Source organism: Macaca fascicularis, chromosome 9 (assembly GCF_037993035.2).
Source record: "Macaca fascicularis isolate 582-1 chromosome 9, T2T-MFA8v1.1".
NCBI classification, from domain to species: Eukaryota; Metazoa; Chordata; class Mammalia; order Primates; family Cercopithecidae; genus Macaca; species Macaca fascicularis.
In genome coordinates this window covers 8,440,624-8,458,907 of record NC_088383.1, presented here as the reverse complement: position 1 = coordinate 8,458,907, position 18,284 = coordinate 8,440,624, and the positions used below count along the sequence as shown (strand labels likewise).

The 18,284-nt window shown below is 45.7% G+C and overlaps 1 protein-coding gene across 1 annotated transcript in view; it reads left to right on the top strand.

The window, feature by feature from the left end:
• ITIH5 (inter-alpha-trypsin inhibitor heavy chain 5) overlaps positions 1–17,667 on the top strand; it is a 104,558-nt gene extending 86,891 nt beyond the window's left edge. Inside the window, exons 10-14 of the mRNA XM_005564592.5 lie at positions 1,491–2,050; positions 4,961–5,014; positions 8,430–8,546; positions 11,290–11,667; positions 13,861–17,667. Of these exons, the coding sequence (XP_005564649.3) occupies positions 1,491–2,050; positions 4,961–5,014; positions 8,430–8,546; positions 11,290–11,667; positions 13,861–14,162 (1,411 nt within the window). The 3' untranslated portion in view covers positions 14,163–17,667. The remainder of the gene's footprint in view (positions 1–1,490; positions 2,051–4,960; positions 5,015–8,429; positions 8,547–11,289; positions 11,668–13,860) is intronic.
• Positions 17,668–18,284: the final 617 nt, after the last annotated feature.

Here is an 18,284-nt window from a genome sequence, read left to right as displayed (position 1 = left end):
AGAGTCAAAGGGGAGAATCTGATGCACTGGATAATAGAATTGAGATTCAATAAGGCATTCAGAAGCAAAAGCAATTATGCTGCAACAAGTCAGCTGCACTGCCATCCCACTGAAACTATGATCAATACCCGGCATTTATGAGAACTTATGATACACCAGGAATTTCTATGTGCATTATCCCGGATGAGCCTCACAGAAATCCTAGGAGATAGGTGTATTAGGGTAAAGGCTACGCTGCAGTACAGAGATGACGAGAGGCAAAGGCTGAAATAAGATAGCCGTTTACTTCCCTCTCCTGTAATGGTAACGGGCTAGATCCTGCTCCAGAAAGTCATTCAGGGACCTAAGCTCCTTCTGTTTTATTGCTCTGCTTCCCTCAGGTGTTGTCCTTAATGCTATAGGATTGAAATTTGGTCACTATCACTCTAGTTTTCTAGCCACAAAAAGGGAGAGAGAAAAGAAAGCCAGCATGAATTTTAAGCAAATATTGAGAAGTTGCACATCTCACGCCTACCCATATTCCATTGGGAGGACATAATCACATGGCCATTTGTGGCCTTGATGGAGGCTGGGAAATGTAGTTTGCAGCTCGATGGCCAGAGCTCAATTCTCATGAAAGAAGGGGAAAATGGACTTTTGGAGACAGCTAGCAGGTGACCAAAGAAGTACTGTTAACATCCTGATTTTATAGATAAGGAAACTGAAGTTCAGAGAGGTTAAGTCACATGTCCCAAGACACACAGCAAGGAAGCGACAGAGATGGAAGTCTAATTCCACAGCCTATACTTTGTAGATCTTTTGAAAGGGAATTTTAATTGTCTCCTGACTTAACAAAAAGCAGCCATGTAACTTAACTACAAGAAAAGCAAATGCAAGCAAATGTTATATGCACAAACTCACACAAATCAGGTTTCTCAAGTAGGATGTGCTGCTTAAAGCACATCTGGAATTTGTATTTGGTTCTAAGAAAAGGGTTTTTTAAGAGGTCCTTTGAGAAATGTAAGTGTGTACAAAGGAAATTTACAAAGAATAGTGAGGGAATCTCAAAACTGTATCACAGGAAGAATAGTTCATGAAACTGGGGATTGATCAGGCTTAAAGGAATCACAGCATTGGTTTTTAAGCATCCAAATGTCTGTTGAAATGGATTAGACTAATTCTGTGTTGTTCCAGAGGCAAAACTGAAACCAGTGGGTGGAAATTTCAGGGAGGAAGATTTTAATCTACTAGAAGGAAGTTCTTCTCATCATGAGAGCAGTTGAAAAACAGCTCAGAAGCCATGTGAGAGAATGCATTCCCTCTCATCAGTGGTGTTCACCCTGCTGCCTCGTGACCTCCTGGCAGAAATATTGTGTGGGGTGCCATGTTGGACTTGATCGCTTCTAAAATCAGACTCATCCCCCTGAGAGTCTGCATTTTCCTTTAGGACTGTCCTGCCTGCTGTTGGAGCAGGGCCCTGATCTCCTTCTTTCCCTGTGCTTCCACCGCAGGTTCTACGATGAAATCAGGACCCCTCTCCTCTCTGACATCCGCATCGATTATCCCCCCAGCTCTGTGGTGCAGGCCACCAAGACCCTGTTCCCCAACTACTTCAACGGCTCGGAGATCATCATCGCAGGGAAGCTGGTGGACAGGAAGCTGGATCACCTGCACGTGGAGGTCACCGCCAGCAACAGTAAGAAATTCGTCATCCTGAAGACGGATGTGCCTGTGGGACCTCAGAAGGCAGGGAAAGATGTCACAGGAAGCCCCAGGCCTGAAGGCGATGGAGAGGGGGACCCCAACCACATCGAGCGTCTCTGGAGCTACCTCACCACAAAGGAGCTGCTGAGCTCCTGGCTGCAAAGTGACGATGAGCCGGAGAAGGAGCGGCTGCGGCAGCGGGCCCAGGACCTGGCCCTAAGCTACCGCTTCCTCACTCCCTTCACTTCCATGAAGCTGAGGGGGCCGGTCCCGCGCAAGGATGGCCTGGAGGAGGCCCACGGCATGTCGGCCGCCATGGGACCCGAACCGGTGGTGCAGAGCGTGCGAGGAGCTGGCACGCAGCCAGGTATGAAGCACCTGTGCCAGCCAGGTGTGGGTGACTCAGGCCTGAGATGCCACTCACCTCCTCCACAGGGAGCCCCAGCAGGAAGCTGTGTTAGTCCATCTTGCTATAATACTTATAAATAATAACCCAGACTGGGTATAGTAGCTCACGCCTGTAATCCCAGCACTTCGGGAAGCTGAGGTGGGATCACTTGAGGCCATGAGTTCAACACCAGCTTGGGCAACACAGAGAGACCCTGTCTCTACAAAAGAAAAAGAAAATTTAATTATCTATGTATGGTGGAATGCCTGTAGTCTCAGCTACTCAGGAGGCTGAGGAAGGAGGATCAGTGGAGCCCGGGAGTTTGAGGCTGCAGTGAGCCATGATGGTACCACTGCTCTCCAACCTGGGTGACAGAGCAAGACCCCGTCTCCAAAAAACAACCAACCAAAAAGCAGTAACGCTGTATAGAGCTCGTAGTCTTCAGAGAGTATTGTACACTGTTGTACGCACATTGCTATACACTGTGGCTGTCTAGAGAAATGAGAAAAAGGTGGCATTTGAGTCAGAAATATAGCCTAGTGAGGTCAGTCCATCAATAAACCATCAATAAACTGAGTGCTTGCCAGGTTTCAGGCATGGGCAGAAGCACTGAAATGAACATACCAATGCCCATTTTTCAGTGCCTTTCTGTATTTTCAAGCACTTCAGAGTTATGTAGTATAATTTAATTGTATGCTTGATTTTATTTTCCTGAGAGCACGTGGGAAGGACCAAGGTACGGATTCTTGCAAGAATCCGATCTTTACATGTCAGTCTCTGAGAATCCGAACAGAAGCAGGCACGGTCAGTCTCGGTGCCATTCTGCTGGGGGTACGAGTAGAGACCAGAACAAGAGAAAGGAAACAGTGAAACCAAAGCAGGGCATTGTATTCCTGGCAGATCTGCTTGTGGAAAATCGCGTTTCATATGCATCACATTTTTTTGGGTTCCTGTCAAGTTCTGTCTCCTAGGAGAGGAAACAGGTTGATCAGGCCCTACTCCGCAACCCACCAATGCTGTCCCATTTATTCCTCACACTCTGAAGTGTTAGAAAGACCTGGGTGTGGAGAAAGCATGCAGTTAGGATTCACCAACCTTCCTGACCAGCTGTGAGGCCCGAGGCAGGTGTCTCAACCTCTCTGAGCTTCCATTCTCACTCCCCAGCTTGAACACGGAGATAATCATAATTTCCCTGCAGGGCTGTTGTAAGGACTACATATGGAATGCCATGGGCACACAGTGAGTTTTGCACAAATGTCAGACATGCCTTCCATGGAGGTATGGAGTACCAGAAATTTATTGATAAGTTCCGATCCCGATAGCAAGGTTACAATTGACGTGGCTATTTCAGAAAGGATGGAACTTGTCTTGGCAAAACTTACACAACATTTGCTGTGATTAAAAGCATGTGGCAGGATGCCATCGCTTTCTACTCATGAGATCCATGCCACATCCAGGAAAAACGGCTTTCTGAGTAAGATCTTGATGACAGGTCATCAGCGCAGATCTCTACAGCTTCAGGAGACATCAGACCCAGGTGATCTCTGTCCAGAAAGACAGAGGAGATAACCAACTGATTACTCAAAAGGGTTTTTTTTTTTTTTTTTTTGAAAGAAAATTCTTCCTTTCCTTAAAGTTCTGATGGTTTTTAAATTTAAATTTAAATTTTTTTTGAGAGTTGGTGGCAGCTGCCACTCCTCAAAGCAGTCATCCAGTCATCCATCCTCTTTCCTGGCAAATCTGCGTTCTGCCCAGATCATGCTGGTCAAGACCAGTCTTGAGAAGCGGGTGCTTCAAGAACGTTTCGAGATCTCACTCGTTAATTTCTGGGAGCAGTAAAAACCAGAGAAGAGGAGCACAATTTTGCTAGTACTAACAATTTGACATAAGTTATTGATTTTATTTATAGATATTAATTACTTTTAGGTTATTCTTTCATTGAATATTCAGAGCACCAGTACTTTGAAATACAAAGTGTTTCCAAATCTTCTGCTTTGTGAATTCCGCCGCACACGTAGCTACAGACACTGGATTATAACTGTACCTCTTTTTTTACATTGTTGTTTGTTTTTGTTTTTGTTTTTATCATGAACGTAAAATTTACCACCTTACCCATTTTTAAGCGTACAGTTCAACGCTGGTAAGTGATGTTAAGTATATTGACACTGTGATGAAACAGATCTCTAGAACTTTTCCATCTTGCACATCCAAAATTCTACGGGCCCACTGAACAACTCATTTCTCCCTTCCTCTATAAATATATCTCAAGTGTGATAAAATATTTTCCCCTATAATATACACAAAAATAACAGAATAGTATCTAATTCGTAGAAGAATAAAATAATTAATCCTGCACACTTTACACTCCACTTGTGTACCTTCTATTATTTTCTTTTCTTGTCTTGTCTTTTCTTTTTTGAGACAGTCTCACTCTGTTAACCAGGCTGGAGTGCAGTGGTGCAATCATGGCTCACTGCAGCCTCAATCTCCTGGGCTCAAGTGATCCTCCCACCTCGGCCTCCCAAGAAGCTGGGACTACAGACGTGTACCACCTTGTTGGGCTAATTTTTTTTTTTTTTTTTTTGGTGAGACAGGGTGTCACTATATTGCCCAGGCTGGTCTCGAACTCCTGGGTTCCAGTGATCCTCCCACCTTGGCCTCCCAAAGCACTGGGATTATGGACATGAGCCACCATGCCTGGCTTTACTTTTGTGTTTTGAGGCCAAGCTGCCTTTTTAAGACTGATGATGTTTTAAAGGGTTTTTTGATTCTTTAAGCTATTACAAATGTACCTAAAAGCTGTATTTTAGTCATTTCTACTCTCTTCCTTTGTACCTCTCTCTCCATCTTCTTTAATGAATGACCGTGATGTTCTCTTCTCCTTTTTAGGACCTTTGCTGGAGAAGCCATACCAGCCAAGAATTAAAATCTCTAAAACATCAGGTAAAGAAAAGGATGCGGTTGTGTGTGAATTGAGAGTAAGAGATGTTTAAAAAGTCTGAAACCAGGCCAGGTGTGGTGACTCACGCCTGTAATCCCAGCACTGTGGGAGGCCGAGGTGGGTGTATTGCTTGAGGTCAGGAGTTCAAGACCAGCCTGGCCAACATGGTGAAACCTCCTCTCTACTAAAAATACAAAAATTAGCCAGGTGTGGTGGCAGGGGCCTGTAGGGGAGGCCGAGACAGGAGAATTGCTGGAACCTGGGAAGTTGAGGGTTCAGTGAGCCAAGATCACGCCACTGCATTCCAGCCTGGACTACAAGAGTGAAACTCTGTCTTAAAAAAAAAAAAAAAAAAAAAAAAAGTGTAAAACCAAGAATTCCATGAAGTCAGTTAAAAATACCAGCTCATTCAGCAACGTATCAAGCCCACAATGTGAGGCAGAGCCTGAGAATTGCAGCTGTCATGAAACCATCACATAAACACTGTGGAGATAGCACAGTCCCCAGGAATCCTGGCAGGAAACCCGATGGAAGAATAGATGGGTGGCAGAGGCACATTCTGACCCTTATTGAGTTTGGAAGACATTGTTTTAGAGATCCGGAACGTGTATCCTTCCAGCCTCTGCTATGACAAACATAAAATGGTGCTACCAAAATAAAAACGTCTGGTGTGACAGGCAGGCTTTGTTTTTGTTTGCATTTTTTTCAGTTCGTGGTTTCGGAAGGGAAGAACAGATTTTTTTCAAATGTCATGAAATTTCCTTTTGCCAGCTTCCTGGGACTATAATAAAAATTCAGAGGGAAGAACAACCTATGACTGGGTTTTGTTCTGCTGTGTCCATGTCATCCTCTGGAAGTCTCGATTATGGCCTTTCTGCTGCTGTGCTGTACGTGCAAGCTCCTAAAACCCAGGGACATCCCAGAGATTAGCCGTGGATAGAGAGTCTGCACAGTCTCCAGGAGACGGACTGGAATTCCTTTGAACACACACGTAGGCTTTATGGAATGCCAGAAAAGCTTCCTCTTGGATGCTGCCTGGAGTAATGCCTTTTTGACCCCTCCCTACTTTTTTGGATCAAGCACTATCTTTCCTTGTAAAGAGATTTGGACGATTTGAGTAGAAATGGTGTGGTATGTGCACATAGAAACTCTCAGCAAACTGTCAGATGAGCTAGACGGTTGCCCTCTGTCTCCATGGGTCCTGCATCCCAAGGATCAAACCAAGAGCAGATCGGAAATACGTGAAAAAGGAATTGCATCTGTATTGAATGTGCACGGACTTTTTTTCTTGTCTTTATTCCTTAAACGATACAGTGTAACAACTATTTACATCGCATTCCCTTTGCATTAGTTGTTATAAGTAACCTAGAGATGTATGGAAAGGCTGCACGCAGTGGCTAAAGTTTGTAATCCCAGCACTTTGGGAGGCCAACGTAGGTGGATCACCTGAGGTCAGGAGTTCGAGACCAGCCTGGCCAACATGGTGAAACCCCATCTCTACTAAAAATACAATAATTAGCTGGGCATGGTGGTGCATGCCTGTAATCCCAGCTACTCAGGAGGCTGAGGCAGGAGAATCGCTTGAACTCAGGAGGCAGAGATCGCAGTGAGCCGAGATTGCACCATTGCACGCCAGCCTGGGTGACAGAGTGAGCCTCTGTCTTAATAAATAAAAATAAATTAAAAATAAAGTGTATGGAAGGCTCTGCGAAGGTTATATACAGATACTACACCATTGTATGTCAGGGACCTGAGTACACATGAATTTTAGTATCCGCGGGGGTCCTGGAACTAATCCCCCATGGACACCAAAAGACAACTGTGTGCGTGCCTGAAAAAACGCCAGCAATGCGGGTGAGAACCTTGATCTCCTCTGGGGGCCAGTTTTTCCCCATCAGCAAAAGACCAGCACCTTGAATTTCTTCATACCTTGCAATTTTCCGGGAAGTTGAGGTGCTTCCCAGGGAGAGCAGCCAGATCCTCTCAAGGGCCCTTCTCAGGGATGCTGGGGCAGAAAGGGTTTCTCAGCAGTGAATGCAGGGATGTTAGTTTGTTGCAGCGTGAAAGCCGACTCTGGCTCGTGCCTATACTGTGCACAGCATGCATGCAGACACATCCACGTGCACAGAAAGCAGAGGGGCATTCAAGAAACAAGTTGTAGGCTGGTGTGGTGGCTCACGCCAGTAATCCCAGCACACTTTGGGAGGCTGAGGTGGGTGGAATGCTTGAACCCAGGAGTTTGAGACCAGCCTAGGCAACATAGTGAGACCCTGTCCCTACAAAAAATAAAAAATTAGCCCGGCATGGTGGCACCTGCCTGTAGTCCCAGCTACTCAGGAGGCTGAGGTGCGAGGACCATTTGAGCCCAGGAGTTTGAGGCTGCAGTGAGCTATGATTGCAGCACTGTGCTCCAGTCTGGTCAGCAGAGTGGGACCCTGTCTCAATAAAACAAAAATAAAATAAACAAATTGCACTTGGAATATAAATTAGAAAGTAAATCTCCAATCTAGTAAGAGAATTGATATAGATTCTCAAGAAATCTTTTATCTGTATAATAAAAGGCAAGACTGTTCACCTTTAACAGGTGAAAATGAGGACAGACAAGAACTGTCAGCTGAACTTTGTGGTCTCCTCTGTGGACAGAAACTTGAGAGCAGTGAAGTCGGTGTGACCCAAAGGAGGGGTTTCCGCCAGTACCCTGACTGTGTGCCTGGCCACCTACTCACTTTTTGCTTCGCTTGCCCCTACATCTAAGCTGGGCATGGCTCTCAGTGCCTGCGTGCAGGGGTGGCATACAGCTGACGCTGCGAATGAGCCTGGGATAGCCTATGGCTTCCTGGGAGAAGCAGCGCGGTAGATCTCCCGTCATAGGCGAGGAAAGTCCTCTGCATCCGTGCCAGTAAAGGAGAAAGCAAATAGCAAGGGATGTCTGCCTGGGGAATGGAAGCATGGGGACTGAGTACCAGCAGAGGGTGTGTAGGGATCTCTCTCTCCTTCTCCTCTCACCTCTGGAAGCTTAGGTGTCTGTGCTGAGCTAGGGTGTGATGAAAGGAGCATTATATTGGAATTTAGAAAACCTGAAGTCAAATGTTTACTGCTAACTCACTGGGTACTTTTGGGGAATTGTTTCCCTCTCACTCATCTTCCTCATCTGGAAATTGAGGACACTTCCTTCCAGTATCGTTTTCAGGATTCAATAAAATCATTGATTGGCGTGAACCTGGGAGGCGGAGCTTGCAGTGAGCTGAGATCATGCCACTGTACTCGAGCCTGCAACCTGGGTGACAGAGCGAGACTCCGTCTCAAAAAAAAAAATAAAATAACATCATTCATGAGAAAATAGAGAGTAGCACCTCCACAAGGAAGGTACTTAATAAGTGTCTTTCTTTTTCTCTCCTTTTTCTTCTGCTCTGGCAGTGGATGGCGATCCCCACTTTGTTGTGGATTTCCCCCTGAGCAAACTCACTGTGTGCTTCAATATTGATGGGCAGCCCGGGGACATCCTCAGGCTGGTCTCTGATCACATGGACTCTGGTAAGTTCTACCTTCCACTGTAGCATCTGGGCAAGGACAGGTAGGTACTGCATCTGCCTCTGTTCTTCAGATGGATGTCCAGTGATCTGAGGGCCACCTGATAGATGCTCAGTGAGCGTTGTCGGTGGTTAAGGGAAGTGCACTGCGCTTCTGGACTTACGCATCTGCCTCCCTGCTTTATGACAAGTGCCGCCTGGCCTTGGGCTCGTGCCTTCGGAGTTGTTTCCCTTGTGAAATGGAAATAGGGACACTCTATTGGCCTAACAAAGCCATATAAAGTGGATCAAATGAAACTGGATGTGAAGTTGTTTTGTAAATGCTTAAGTGCTTTAGAAATCCACTGTGTAGGCTGGGCGCGGTGGCTCATGCCTGTAATCCCAGTACTTTGGGAGGCTGAGGCGGGCGGATCACCTGAGGTCAGGAGTTCAAGACCAGCTTGGCCAACATGGTAAAACCCCGTCTGTACTAAAAAATACAAAAAAATTAGCCGGGCATAGTGGTGGGCACCTGAGATCCCAGCTACTCGGGAGGCTGAGGCAGGAGAATCTCTTGAACCCAGGAGGCGGAGGTTGCAGTGAGCTGAGATCACTCCAGCCTGGTGACAAGAGTGAAACTCTATCTCAAAAAAAAAAAAAAAAAAAGAAATCCACGATGTATTATTGTGTATTATTGTCATAGTGTCTATCCATTCAAAAGCTGTGATGCCAGGGAGGCCAAGGTTCTAAACTCATGTCAGTTTCTTGGTGACTTACACAGGACGCTCAGCTGTGAATCCACAGCTCTGTCTGTGTGCTGTGAACGTGTATGGTCAAAGGGGCTCTGTGTACCCTGTCGGTCTGTAGAGGACCTGGGTGAGAGAGATTAGCACAGAGAAGGCTTTTCAAGTTCAATGCAGGTAACAAGCCATGTCCAGCTCTGTGAGGACAAGCTTTGGAGTGGGTACCCTGGCACTTCTTACTGCCAAGAACATGAGTGTCTTGGAATGTTGGGTTGCACAGGGTCCCCCGGCAGGTGACATGTGTGATGCGATTATGTAGAGTTTGATCCTGGGGTTCGTTCAACACATTGTTTTCTGGCGGGACTTTATAGCCTCAGAGCTAAATCTCTACTGTTTCTTACTTCGAAGGGCTCAGGAGCAAGATAGGACCTAATTGTATATGTCCTTGGAAATACCTCCTATTCTAGGAGCAGTTCCCATGGTTTCTGTCTTCCGCGAGATGTCCGTCATGGGAACTCAGCCCAAAAATGCTTAGGACTTTGAGGCTGGAAGAGCATAGGCTCTTCTCGTGCTGGGATTTCTCCCCTCCCCTGACCCCTTGCCCCAGAGAAGGCCCTTTTTTCCTTGAATGTCTAAGAAGTTTTATTGGGAAGATTATTCTCAAAGCAGAGAAAACAAGAGTTAATTATATAACAATCTTTTCTTACTGCAAATTGCTGCTTTGCCTGAGAGCAAAACGCATTTAACATGCATCGCCTAATTCAGCCCCAAACATCTCTAGTGCAGTTGCCATCTGTTTGCTATTCAGCCAGACAGCACAGAACCCTGGGGCTTGGTTCACAGGCCTTGCTCAACTCCAGAAAAGCCCCAGTGGTGTTCAGAATGATGAAGAAAAAAAGAAATGAGTTGATTTGCTGGCAGTTTACAATTTACACAGATGCTACCTCCTGGGATCCTCACAAAAATTCTGTTAGGTTTTATATCTGTCCATCCATTTTACAGATAAGGAAATAGAGGCAGTTTTTTTTTTTCTTTTTTGAGATGGGGTTTCACTCTGTCGCCCAGGCTGCAGTGAAGTGGTGCCATCTGGGCTCACTGCAGTCTCCACCCCCTGGGTTCAAGTAGTGATTCTCCTGCCTCAGCCTCCCCAGAAACTGGGATTACAGGTGGTTTTTTTTTTTTTTCCTGACTTGTCTAAGGATGAACACCTAAGTGGAGGAAGAACTTGAATTTTTGGACTAAAATCAAAACAAAAAGCTAACTTTGCATTCTCCCACACTGCTCAGTGGCATCGTAAGATGTCCGAATTAGGATCAGCAGCCGCTGGTGGATACGAAATACACATCAGGGTCATACAAGGGCTCTTATCACTACAACCACACTGGAAGGAAACCAGACGAACATGGTAAGCTGTGTGTAGATGCACAAATACTTAGCTTCGTGCTTCCTTCTACGGTATCTTGACCCAAACCTACATCCTCCCTCCTCTATCCCAAGATATTGATCAGACAACAGTAAAAAATCCACACATAACTTTACGCTTTCCCTCATCCATTCACTCAGTAACCACTGAGTGGCCTCTGTGTGTAAGTCAGACAGTGTTTTTGGTACTAGAGATACAAAGATAAGCCCAAAGGAGGAGGGAAATTCTAACTTGATGTGTTGGGCAGGGATAGATTTTTTCTTCCTTTTTTTTTTTTGTTTTTGTGAGAGAGGATCTTACTCTGGAGCCCAGGATGGAGTGCAGTGGTGTACTCACAGCTCACGGCAGCCTTGAGCTCCTGGGCTCCTGGGAACGCCTGGGCTCAAGCGAACTAGCTGGGACTATAGGCGTGCACCACTATGCCCAGCTAATTTTTTTATTTTTAGTAGAGACAGGGTCTCTCTGTGTTGCCCAGGCTGGTCTTGAACTCCTGGCCTCAGGCAGTCCACTTGCCCCGGCCTCCCAAGTGCTGGAATGACAGGCGTGAGCCACCGCTCCCGGCCAGATTTTCTAACCTTGTTCTTTTCCCCTTGGCCTTTGAGGTGTGACAGTGAATGGAGAGTTAATCGGGGCGCCCGCCCCTCCAAATGGCCATAAGAAACAGCGCACTTACTTCCGCACCATCACCATCCTCGTCAACAAACCAGAGAGATCTTACCTCGAGATCACACCGAGCAGAGTCATCCTGGATGGTGGGGACAGGCTGGTGCTCCCCTGCAACCAGAGTGTGGTGGTGGGGAGCCGGGGGCTGGAGGTATCCGTGTCTGCCAATGCCAATGTCACGGTCACCATCCAGGGCTCCATAGCCTTTGTCATCCTCATCCACCTCTACAAAAAGCCGGCGCCCTTCCAGCGACACCACCTGGGCTTCTACATCGCCAACAGCGAAGGCCTCTCCAGCAACTGCCACGGACTGCTAGGTGGGAAGCTGTGCTCTCCTCACGCTGGGTGTAGAGGACAGAGTTAAATCTCCCAAGCAAAGCCGGTATTGCCAGCACCTTTAGTTCGATTGAGAAATTCAATAGGAATGTGGTTTTTATTATATATACAGTCAGCATATGTATGTATGTGTGTGTGCGCATACAGTCTATACATATACATAATATACATATATAATATGTATACACAGACTGCATATGTGTGTATGTATATATAGTCTCTAAATACATAATATATCATATATACAATCCGTATATGTTTGTATGTATGTGTGTAGTCTGTATATGTATGTGTGTATATATAGTCTACATAATGTATTATACATATACATGTATATATGTATTATATATACAGTCTATGTATGTGTGTATATATGTATACACAGACATATATGTATGTATATATACAGTGTATATATACATATACATTATATATCAGTCTATATACGTGTATATATATACACAGTCTGTGTATATGTGTACAAAGGTATGTATACAGCGTGTATGTATGTATATATACATATAGTCTGTGTGTGTGTGTGTGTGTATATACAGTCTGTATGTATGGTGTGTGTATATATACACAGTCTGTATATGTGTGTATATATACAGTCTATGTATATATGTGTATATGTATATATGTATGTATACAGTATGAATGTGTATATATGTATATATGTATACAGTCTGTATGTATTTATGGTGCATGTGTGTGTATATACGCAGTCTGTGTGTGTGTGTGTATGTATGCAGTCTGTATGTGTGTATATATACAGTCTGTATGTATGTATATATGTGTACAGTCTATGTATGTACATATTATATATATTCACACACACACACAGAGTCATGCCTTAATGACAGGGATACATTCTGAGAAATGCATCGTTACGTGATTTGGTCACTATATGACCATCTAGAATATTCCTTACACAAACCTCTCTAGATAGTGTAGTCTACTACCCACCCAGCTAGGCTCTGTGGTGTCTCCTATTGCTCCCAGGCTACAAACCTGTACAGCATGTGACTGCATGAAATACTGCAGGCAGTTGCAACATGTTGATAAGTATTTGTTCTCCTAAACATATCTAGACATAGAAAAGGTACACTAAAAATATGCTATTATAATCCTATGGGACTACCATCATATTTTCAGTCCATCATTGATTGAAATGTCATGATGTGGTGCATGACTGTGTATATAATATGAAAATTACATATGTAATATGAAAATTAGATCACTACATATGTAATATGAAAATTAGATTTCTTTCTGGGCTTTCTGGGCTAAGAATGGGCTTTATAAACCAAGTAGTTCTCTTTAGCCTTCTGGGAAAATGAATGAGGAATTGGAGTGTAGTCACCTGAGGATCCAGTTCCTTTGCTCTCAGCAAGTAGACACAGACACGAGGCAGCCCTGCCCAGTGCCCAGCCTGAGCAACACCCCCACCGGGGGAGGTACCCACATGGCTGTGCACAGCAGGCGGGCCATTCTACCCAGCTTTCTTCAACGAGCAATTTTGCATGGGCCCCTTGCCCAAAAATAAAGAGCAAGCCATTGTCAGGGCTCAGTTTAGTAGGCAGGATTTCCTGACTCTTGAGCTGGCTGTATTTCGTGGGGCCTGGTGGCCCAGTGTGAGCTCCCTTTGCAGACACAGCTCTTTATTCCTGTGGCCTGAGCAGTGCTGCCATCGGACCCGGAGAGTCCTGAGGATGAGGGTCAGAGACGAGCTGAGCTGACTGCTTTCCATCCTGCACCCAACACAGAACTGAGGCTGATAGAAAGGAGGCGGGCCTGTGACTGGGGAGAGGACAGAGGGAAGACGGAACACTACTTCCCTCTTTTATCTGCCCCGTCCTGTCCTCTAGACTCAGTAGGAGACCATGGTTATTGCTATTTGTAGGTTAGGCAACTTTCTAGTGTTAGCAACTGGGAAGCTTCCAGCAGTCGTGGGTAAATCCCATGGTGTGGATAAGTCCTCAGCTCTCTCCTCCCTGCCCCCAGAACACATGTTCTTCCATGACACCAGAAAATGTCTCCGCTCCTGCTGGGAGAGTCCAGTCTCGGGCTGTGGCCAATTGTAAGCCTTGCCGCCACTGATAGCACTGAAGCTGGATTTCAGCACGAGGTTTCTGCATTTGACTGAGACCCAATGCTTTGCTTTGTCCTCCCAGGTCAGTTCCTGAACCAGGATGCCAGACTCATGGACGACCCTGCGGGGCCCAGCCAGAGCCCCACTCACCTTCCGCTCCTTCAGGCGCGAGAGGGGCCTGAGGCCGTCCTAAAGGTGAAAGGCCACCAAGTCCCAGTGGTCTGGAAGCAAAGGAAGATCTACAATGGGGAAGAGCAGATAGACTGCTGGTTTGCCAGGAACAACGCCGCCAAACTGATTGACGGGGAGTACAAGGATTACCTGGCCTCCCATCCGTTTGACACAGGGATGACGCTTGGCCGGGGAACGTCCAGGGAGCTCTGAAGCTGGCAGCCTTAATGATGCAAGTGCATGAAGGACCGTGATGTGGGGAGGCCATGGGGCAGCTCTTTTCATGGCTTGTACATGCCTCAGCTCCTGGTAATTAGCTGGACTCCGTGACCCACCCCTGGTGCAGCGTAGATCCGACGTCTGTCTGGGCAAAGGGTAGGGGCGGGAAGCCTGAGTGCAAATGTCATTTCTCTCTACTCCCTCTTCCTGCCTCTCCCCACCCTGCCCACATCCACGGAGGGGAGAAAGGTCATAGCTAAATGCAACCAAGTCTGTATCTTGTCCCAACCTGCTTATCTGTTCTGTTAGCCTGTCATAAAGTAAGCCTTTCTGGTGAAGGAAGGTTGCTATGAAACTTGTTTTCTTGGTGGAAATGGCCAAGTTTGGGGACTGTGCTGTTTGCCTTACACTAATGCTTAGAAAGCTGTCTTTTCAGTGGTGTTGCAGCCCCCAGATGTGTGGCCAACCTCTGCTACAAAGGAATCTCTCACTGAGTCCAGGCCACCAATCATGCAGATAGCCCATACATTTGATCGCTGTAAACTATGAAGTCTTGTCTTACGAGAGGTTTTTCTTCTGCTGTGGTATCTTGCCCTTAAAAATTAGTTTTCATTAAAAGGAAATTTGATTGAAAATAGAAACATCTACAGCTCAGATACTAATCTCTTTCTAATGGGCTTTTGTAAACCACGTGACTTTGTTAATGGCTGTTCTCCAATTTGTTCCAATAAGCTAAAGGCTTTTAACACACAGGACAACTCCATGTGGTTGATTTTACTGGCGTGTCTTGGTGCTGAAGAGTTGGCCAAGTGAATGTGATACATCTTTTACTTGGAGCTCTCCAGCCTTTGTCATAGTTCCCAGACCTTGTTTCCTTGTGGTCCTCCAGGAGGTAATCAGTTACATGTGCACAGTGCTAGGACGGGAGGCAGAGCCGGCTCGGAGAGCCTCTCGATAGGCAGAACCGGCCCACCTATCACAGGAAGCGTGTCAGTGCTTAGAAAATCTAGGACTTCCAGCTTCCTTCATGTCAGATAGAAAAAAGGCCAGGAAACCAGCATGAACAGGGGCTCTGGTTCCAAAACTTGGACAAACCTGATGCCCTAAGGAAAAGGTTAAGATCAGAGGGGGCTTCCAGAGCCAATGAACGTCACCCTTCAGCAGACAGATACTGGGAGCGCTTGGGCAGAGAAAGACTGTGGTCAGAGAAGTGGAATGTTTCTATGCGGGCCAGAGTTCAAGGCCCGGGCTGGCCTCACAAGAGGCTTCTTCCATGGGGCTTGACACCAGAGCAGCCCCCGCGTGAAATGCGAAGGCATGCTTAGCACTGGGAGGGATACCTGAGTTAAGAAAATTGTTTATCATGTTTGCCTTCCCTGGGGAAACATTCTGGCAGTAAAATGACGTCCACATGTTCCTGTTGGACGCAGCGGCTTCGGAACGAGTTAGCGCTGGGGGACTCTCTGGGCTTGTCTCTCTCTGCTTTGTGAACCCTCCACACCAGGGCCTGTCTGCTGTGCTATTTATTTGCCTTCCGTCTTCCCAAACTCAGCTGCCTGTATTCATGCCAGAGGTGCAGAGGCTGCCAGCCAGTGCTGCTGACGGATGCTTTCAGACTGTAGAGCTCAGAGAAAGGGAGCGGGAGCTAGAGATAGCCAGGGGCTGGCCAGGCTCCCTGGGGCCTTCCTATTATGTAAATCCCAGCCGGACAGACAGCCCTGGAGCCAGGTGGCCCCGTCCCCTGTGGAGCACTTGGAGCAGTGATCTGTTGTTCCAGGTGTTTTAAGTCTTGACACTGCAGAAAAGAGGACGTTATTAGGAAAGAGCAGTTCCTACTGCCTGTGCTGCTACTTTAAGAGCTGAGAAAAACATTCCAATGAGATACCCATAGCTAACTCGCCTGCTCAGCAAAAAACTAAAAAGTATCAAAGTTGAGCTTTTATTTTTAAAAATTATATTTTACTGTAGACAAATATCACCTTTTTTCCTCTTCTTCTTTAGGTGTAGATTTTTTTTTTTTTTTTTCTGCAAATGGGGTCAGTACCTGAAAGCCCCAAACCCCATCCGGAGGTTATAGTTAGGACCTTTGCATTTGATTTTAAAAAAATAGTATTTTCTGTTTTCCACGTGTGTTGTAACAAGCTCTTTAAATGCAGGGGAAGGGAGAAATTCTCAGATAGGGAAACTGAGGCAGAGAGTGCCCCGGAGTGGTTTGTGCCAGGTTATACAACATACTTAATGCAGGGCTACACTGAACCTCCAGAATCGTTTTGTTTGCTTTGACTCTGTTTCACCATCTGGGCAATCATTTATTTTCCTTGAGCATTTATAAACCAGGGTGAGGGTTGTTCCTAAATGAGAGATTGAATGAGATGAAGAAGTATGTCATAATTAGAGGAGATAAATCTCCTTGTTATCACAGTAGTTAATGTGTCATAATCACTGACTAACTGGGACCTTGAACAAGTCAGCATCTCTGCCTTTCAGTCCCCTCCCTTGTCTAAAAATGAGAGGCATCTGGATGAGTCGTCTTGAAGGATCTTCTCATTTAAAGTTTCACATTCCTAAAATGAAATGGACTGAAAATGAAGGAACACTGTTCTCTATCCTCCCCTGACCCCCCACAGCCTCATGCTAGGTGCTCCATCTTCCTCCATTTGACTTTCTAATGCTTTACAACTTCAGGCTAAAGGGAGGGGATGTTGGGAGGAGAAACCATCAGAAGATTCCCTCGGTGCTGCAACTGTGCTGAGGAGGCCAGGGACTGGGAATCGGAGTGAGCGCCTCTGTGTTTCTTTAGGGAGTAACATTCAACATTTAATTGAATCATGTATCCTCATAGGTGGATTAGGAACAGGATTCATTCCTTTACATTTATGTTTTGGCTAAACTACATGCCTTGAATTGAGTGTATATGTCTTCCCCAAATCCATATGTTGAAGCTTAAATCCTGAATGTGATGGTTCTTGGAATTGGGACCTTTGGAAGGTTATTAGGTCTTGAGGGCAGAGCCCTCACAAATGGGATTAAGGCCCTTATAGGAAGAGACTTGGGGCCGGGTGCAGTGGTTCACGCCTGTAATCCCAGCATTTTGGGAGGCTGAGGCGGGCGGATCATGAAGTCAGGAGATCGAGACCATCTTGGCCAACATGGTGAAACCCTGTCTCCACTAAAAATACAAAAATTAGCTGGGCGTGGTGGTGCATGCCTGTAGTCCCAGCTGCTCGGGAGGCTGAGGCAGGAGAATCGCTTGAACCAGGGAGTCAGAGGTTGCAGTGAGCCAAGATCACGCCATTGCACTCCAGCCTGAGTGACAGAGCAAAACTCTGCCAAAAAAAAAAAAAAAAAGAGACATGGAAGAGATCGTCTTTTTCCTCTTCACTGTGTGGGGGATACAATGAGAAGATGGCCCTTACCAGACACCACGTCTGCTGCCGCCTTGATCTTGGACTTCCCAGCCTCCAGAACTATGAGAAATAAATGTGTTTTGTTTAAGCCACTCAAGTCTGTGGTATTCTTGTTAAGGCAGCCCAAGCTGACTAAGACATCAAATCATTCAAAACATTAATTCTTTTTATGTTCTTTAAGCTTCCCAGAATGTACACAAACAATGCCATTATTAAAATTTAAAGGACTCTTGGAACCGTAGGACATGATCCAGCTAAAATAAACAAAATAACACAGCTAAGCAAATACTTAGAAACATAGCTTTAAATATTTATTTTAGTCAGTTTTAAATAGTGGGGTACCAGACAGTTCACATTCAAGAGACATTTTACTTAGACAACAATTTGTAAGAGAATGATGCGTAAAAACAAACAACATACTGGTCTGTTTATTTTTTTTAAGGGAAAATGGAATCAGGGCTGTTGAGAATAAAACTTGATGAATCTAACTGCACTGCTTGTTTGTAGGCATTTCTGAATTACACACGATGATATGTAAATGGGGTAGCGACACTGGAAGAAGAATGTTAAAGTAACACAAATTATTGTAGAGAACAACAAATTCACAGCAGTCATTCCTGTGCTCTTCTGAAACTGTTGGATACACTGGAGGATCTTAAACCTCTCAGTCCATTCCTGCCTGGGGACTCTGGCATTCCAAACTTTGATT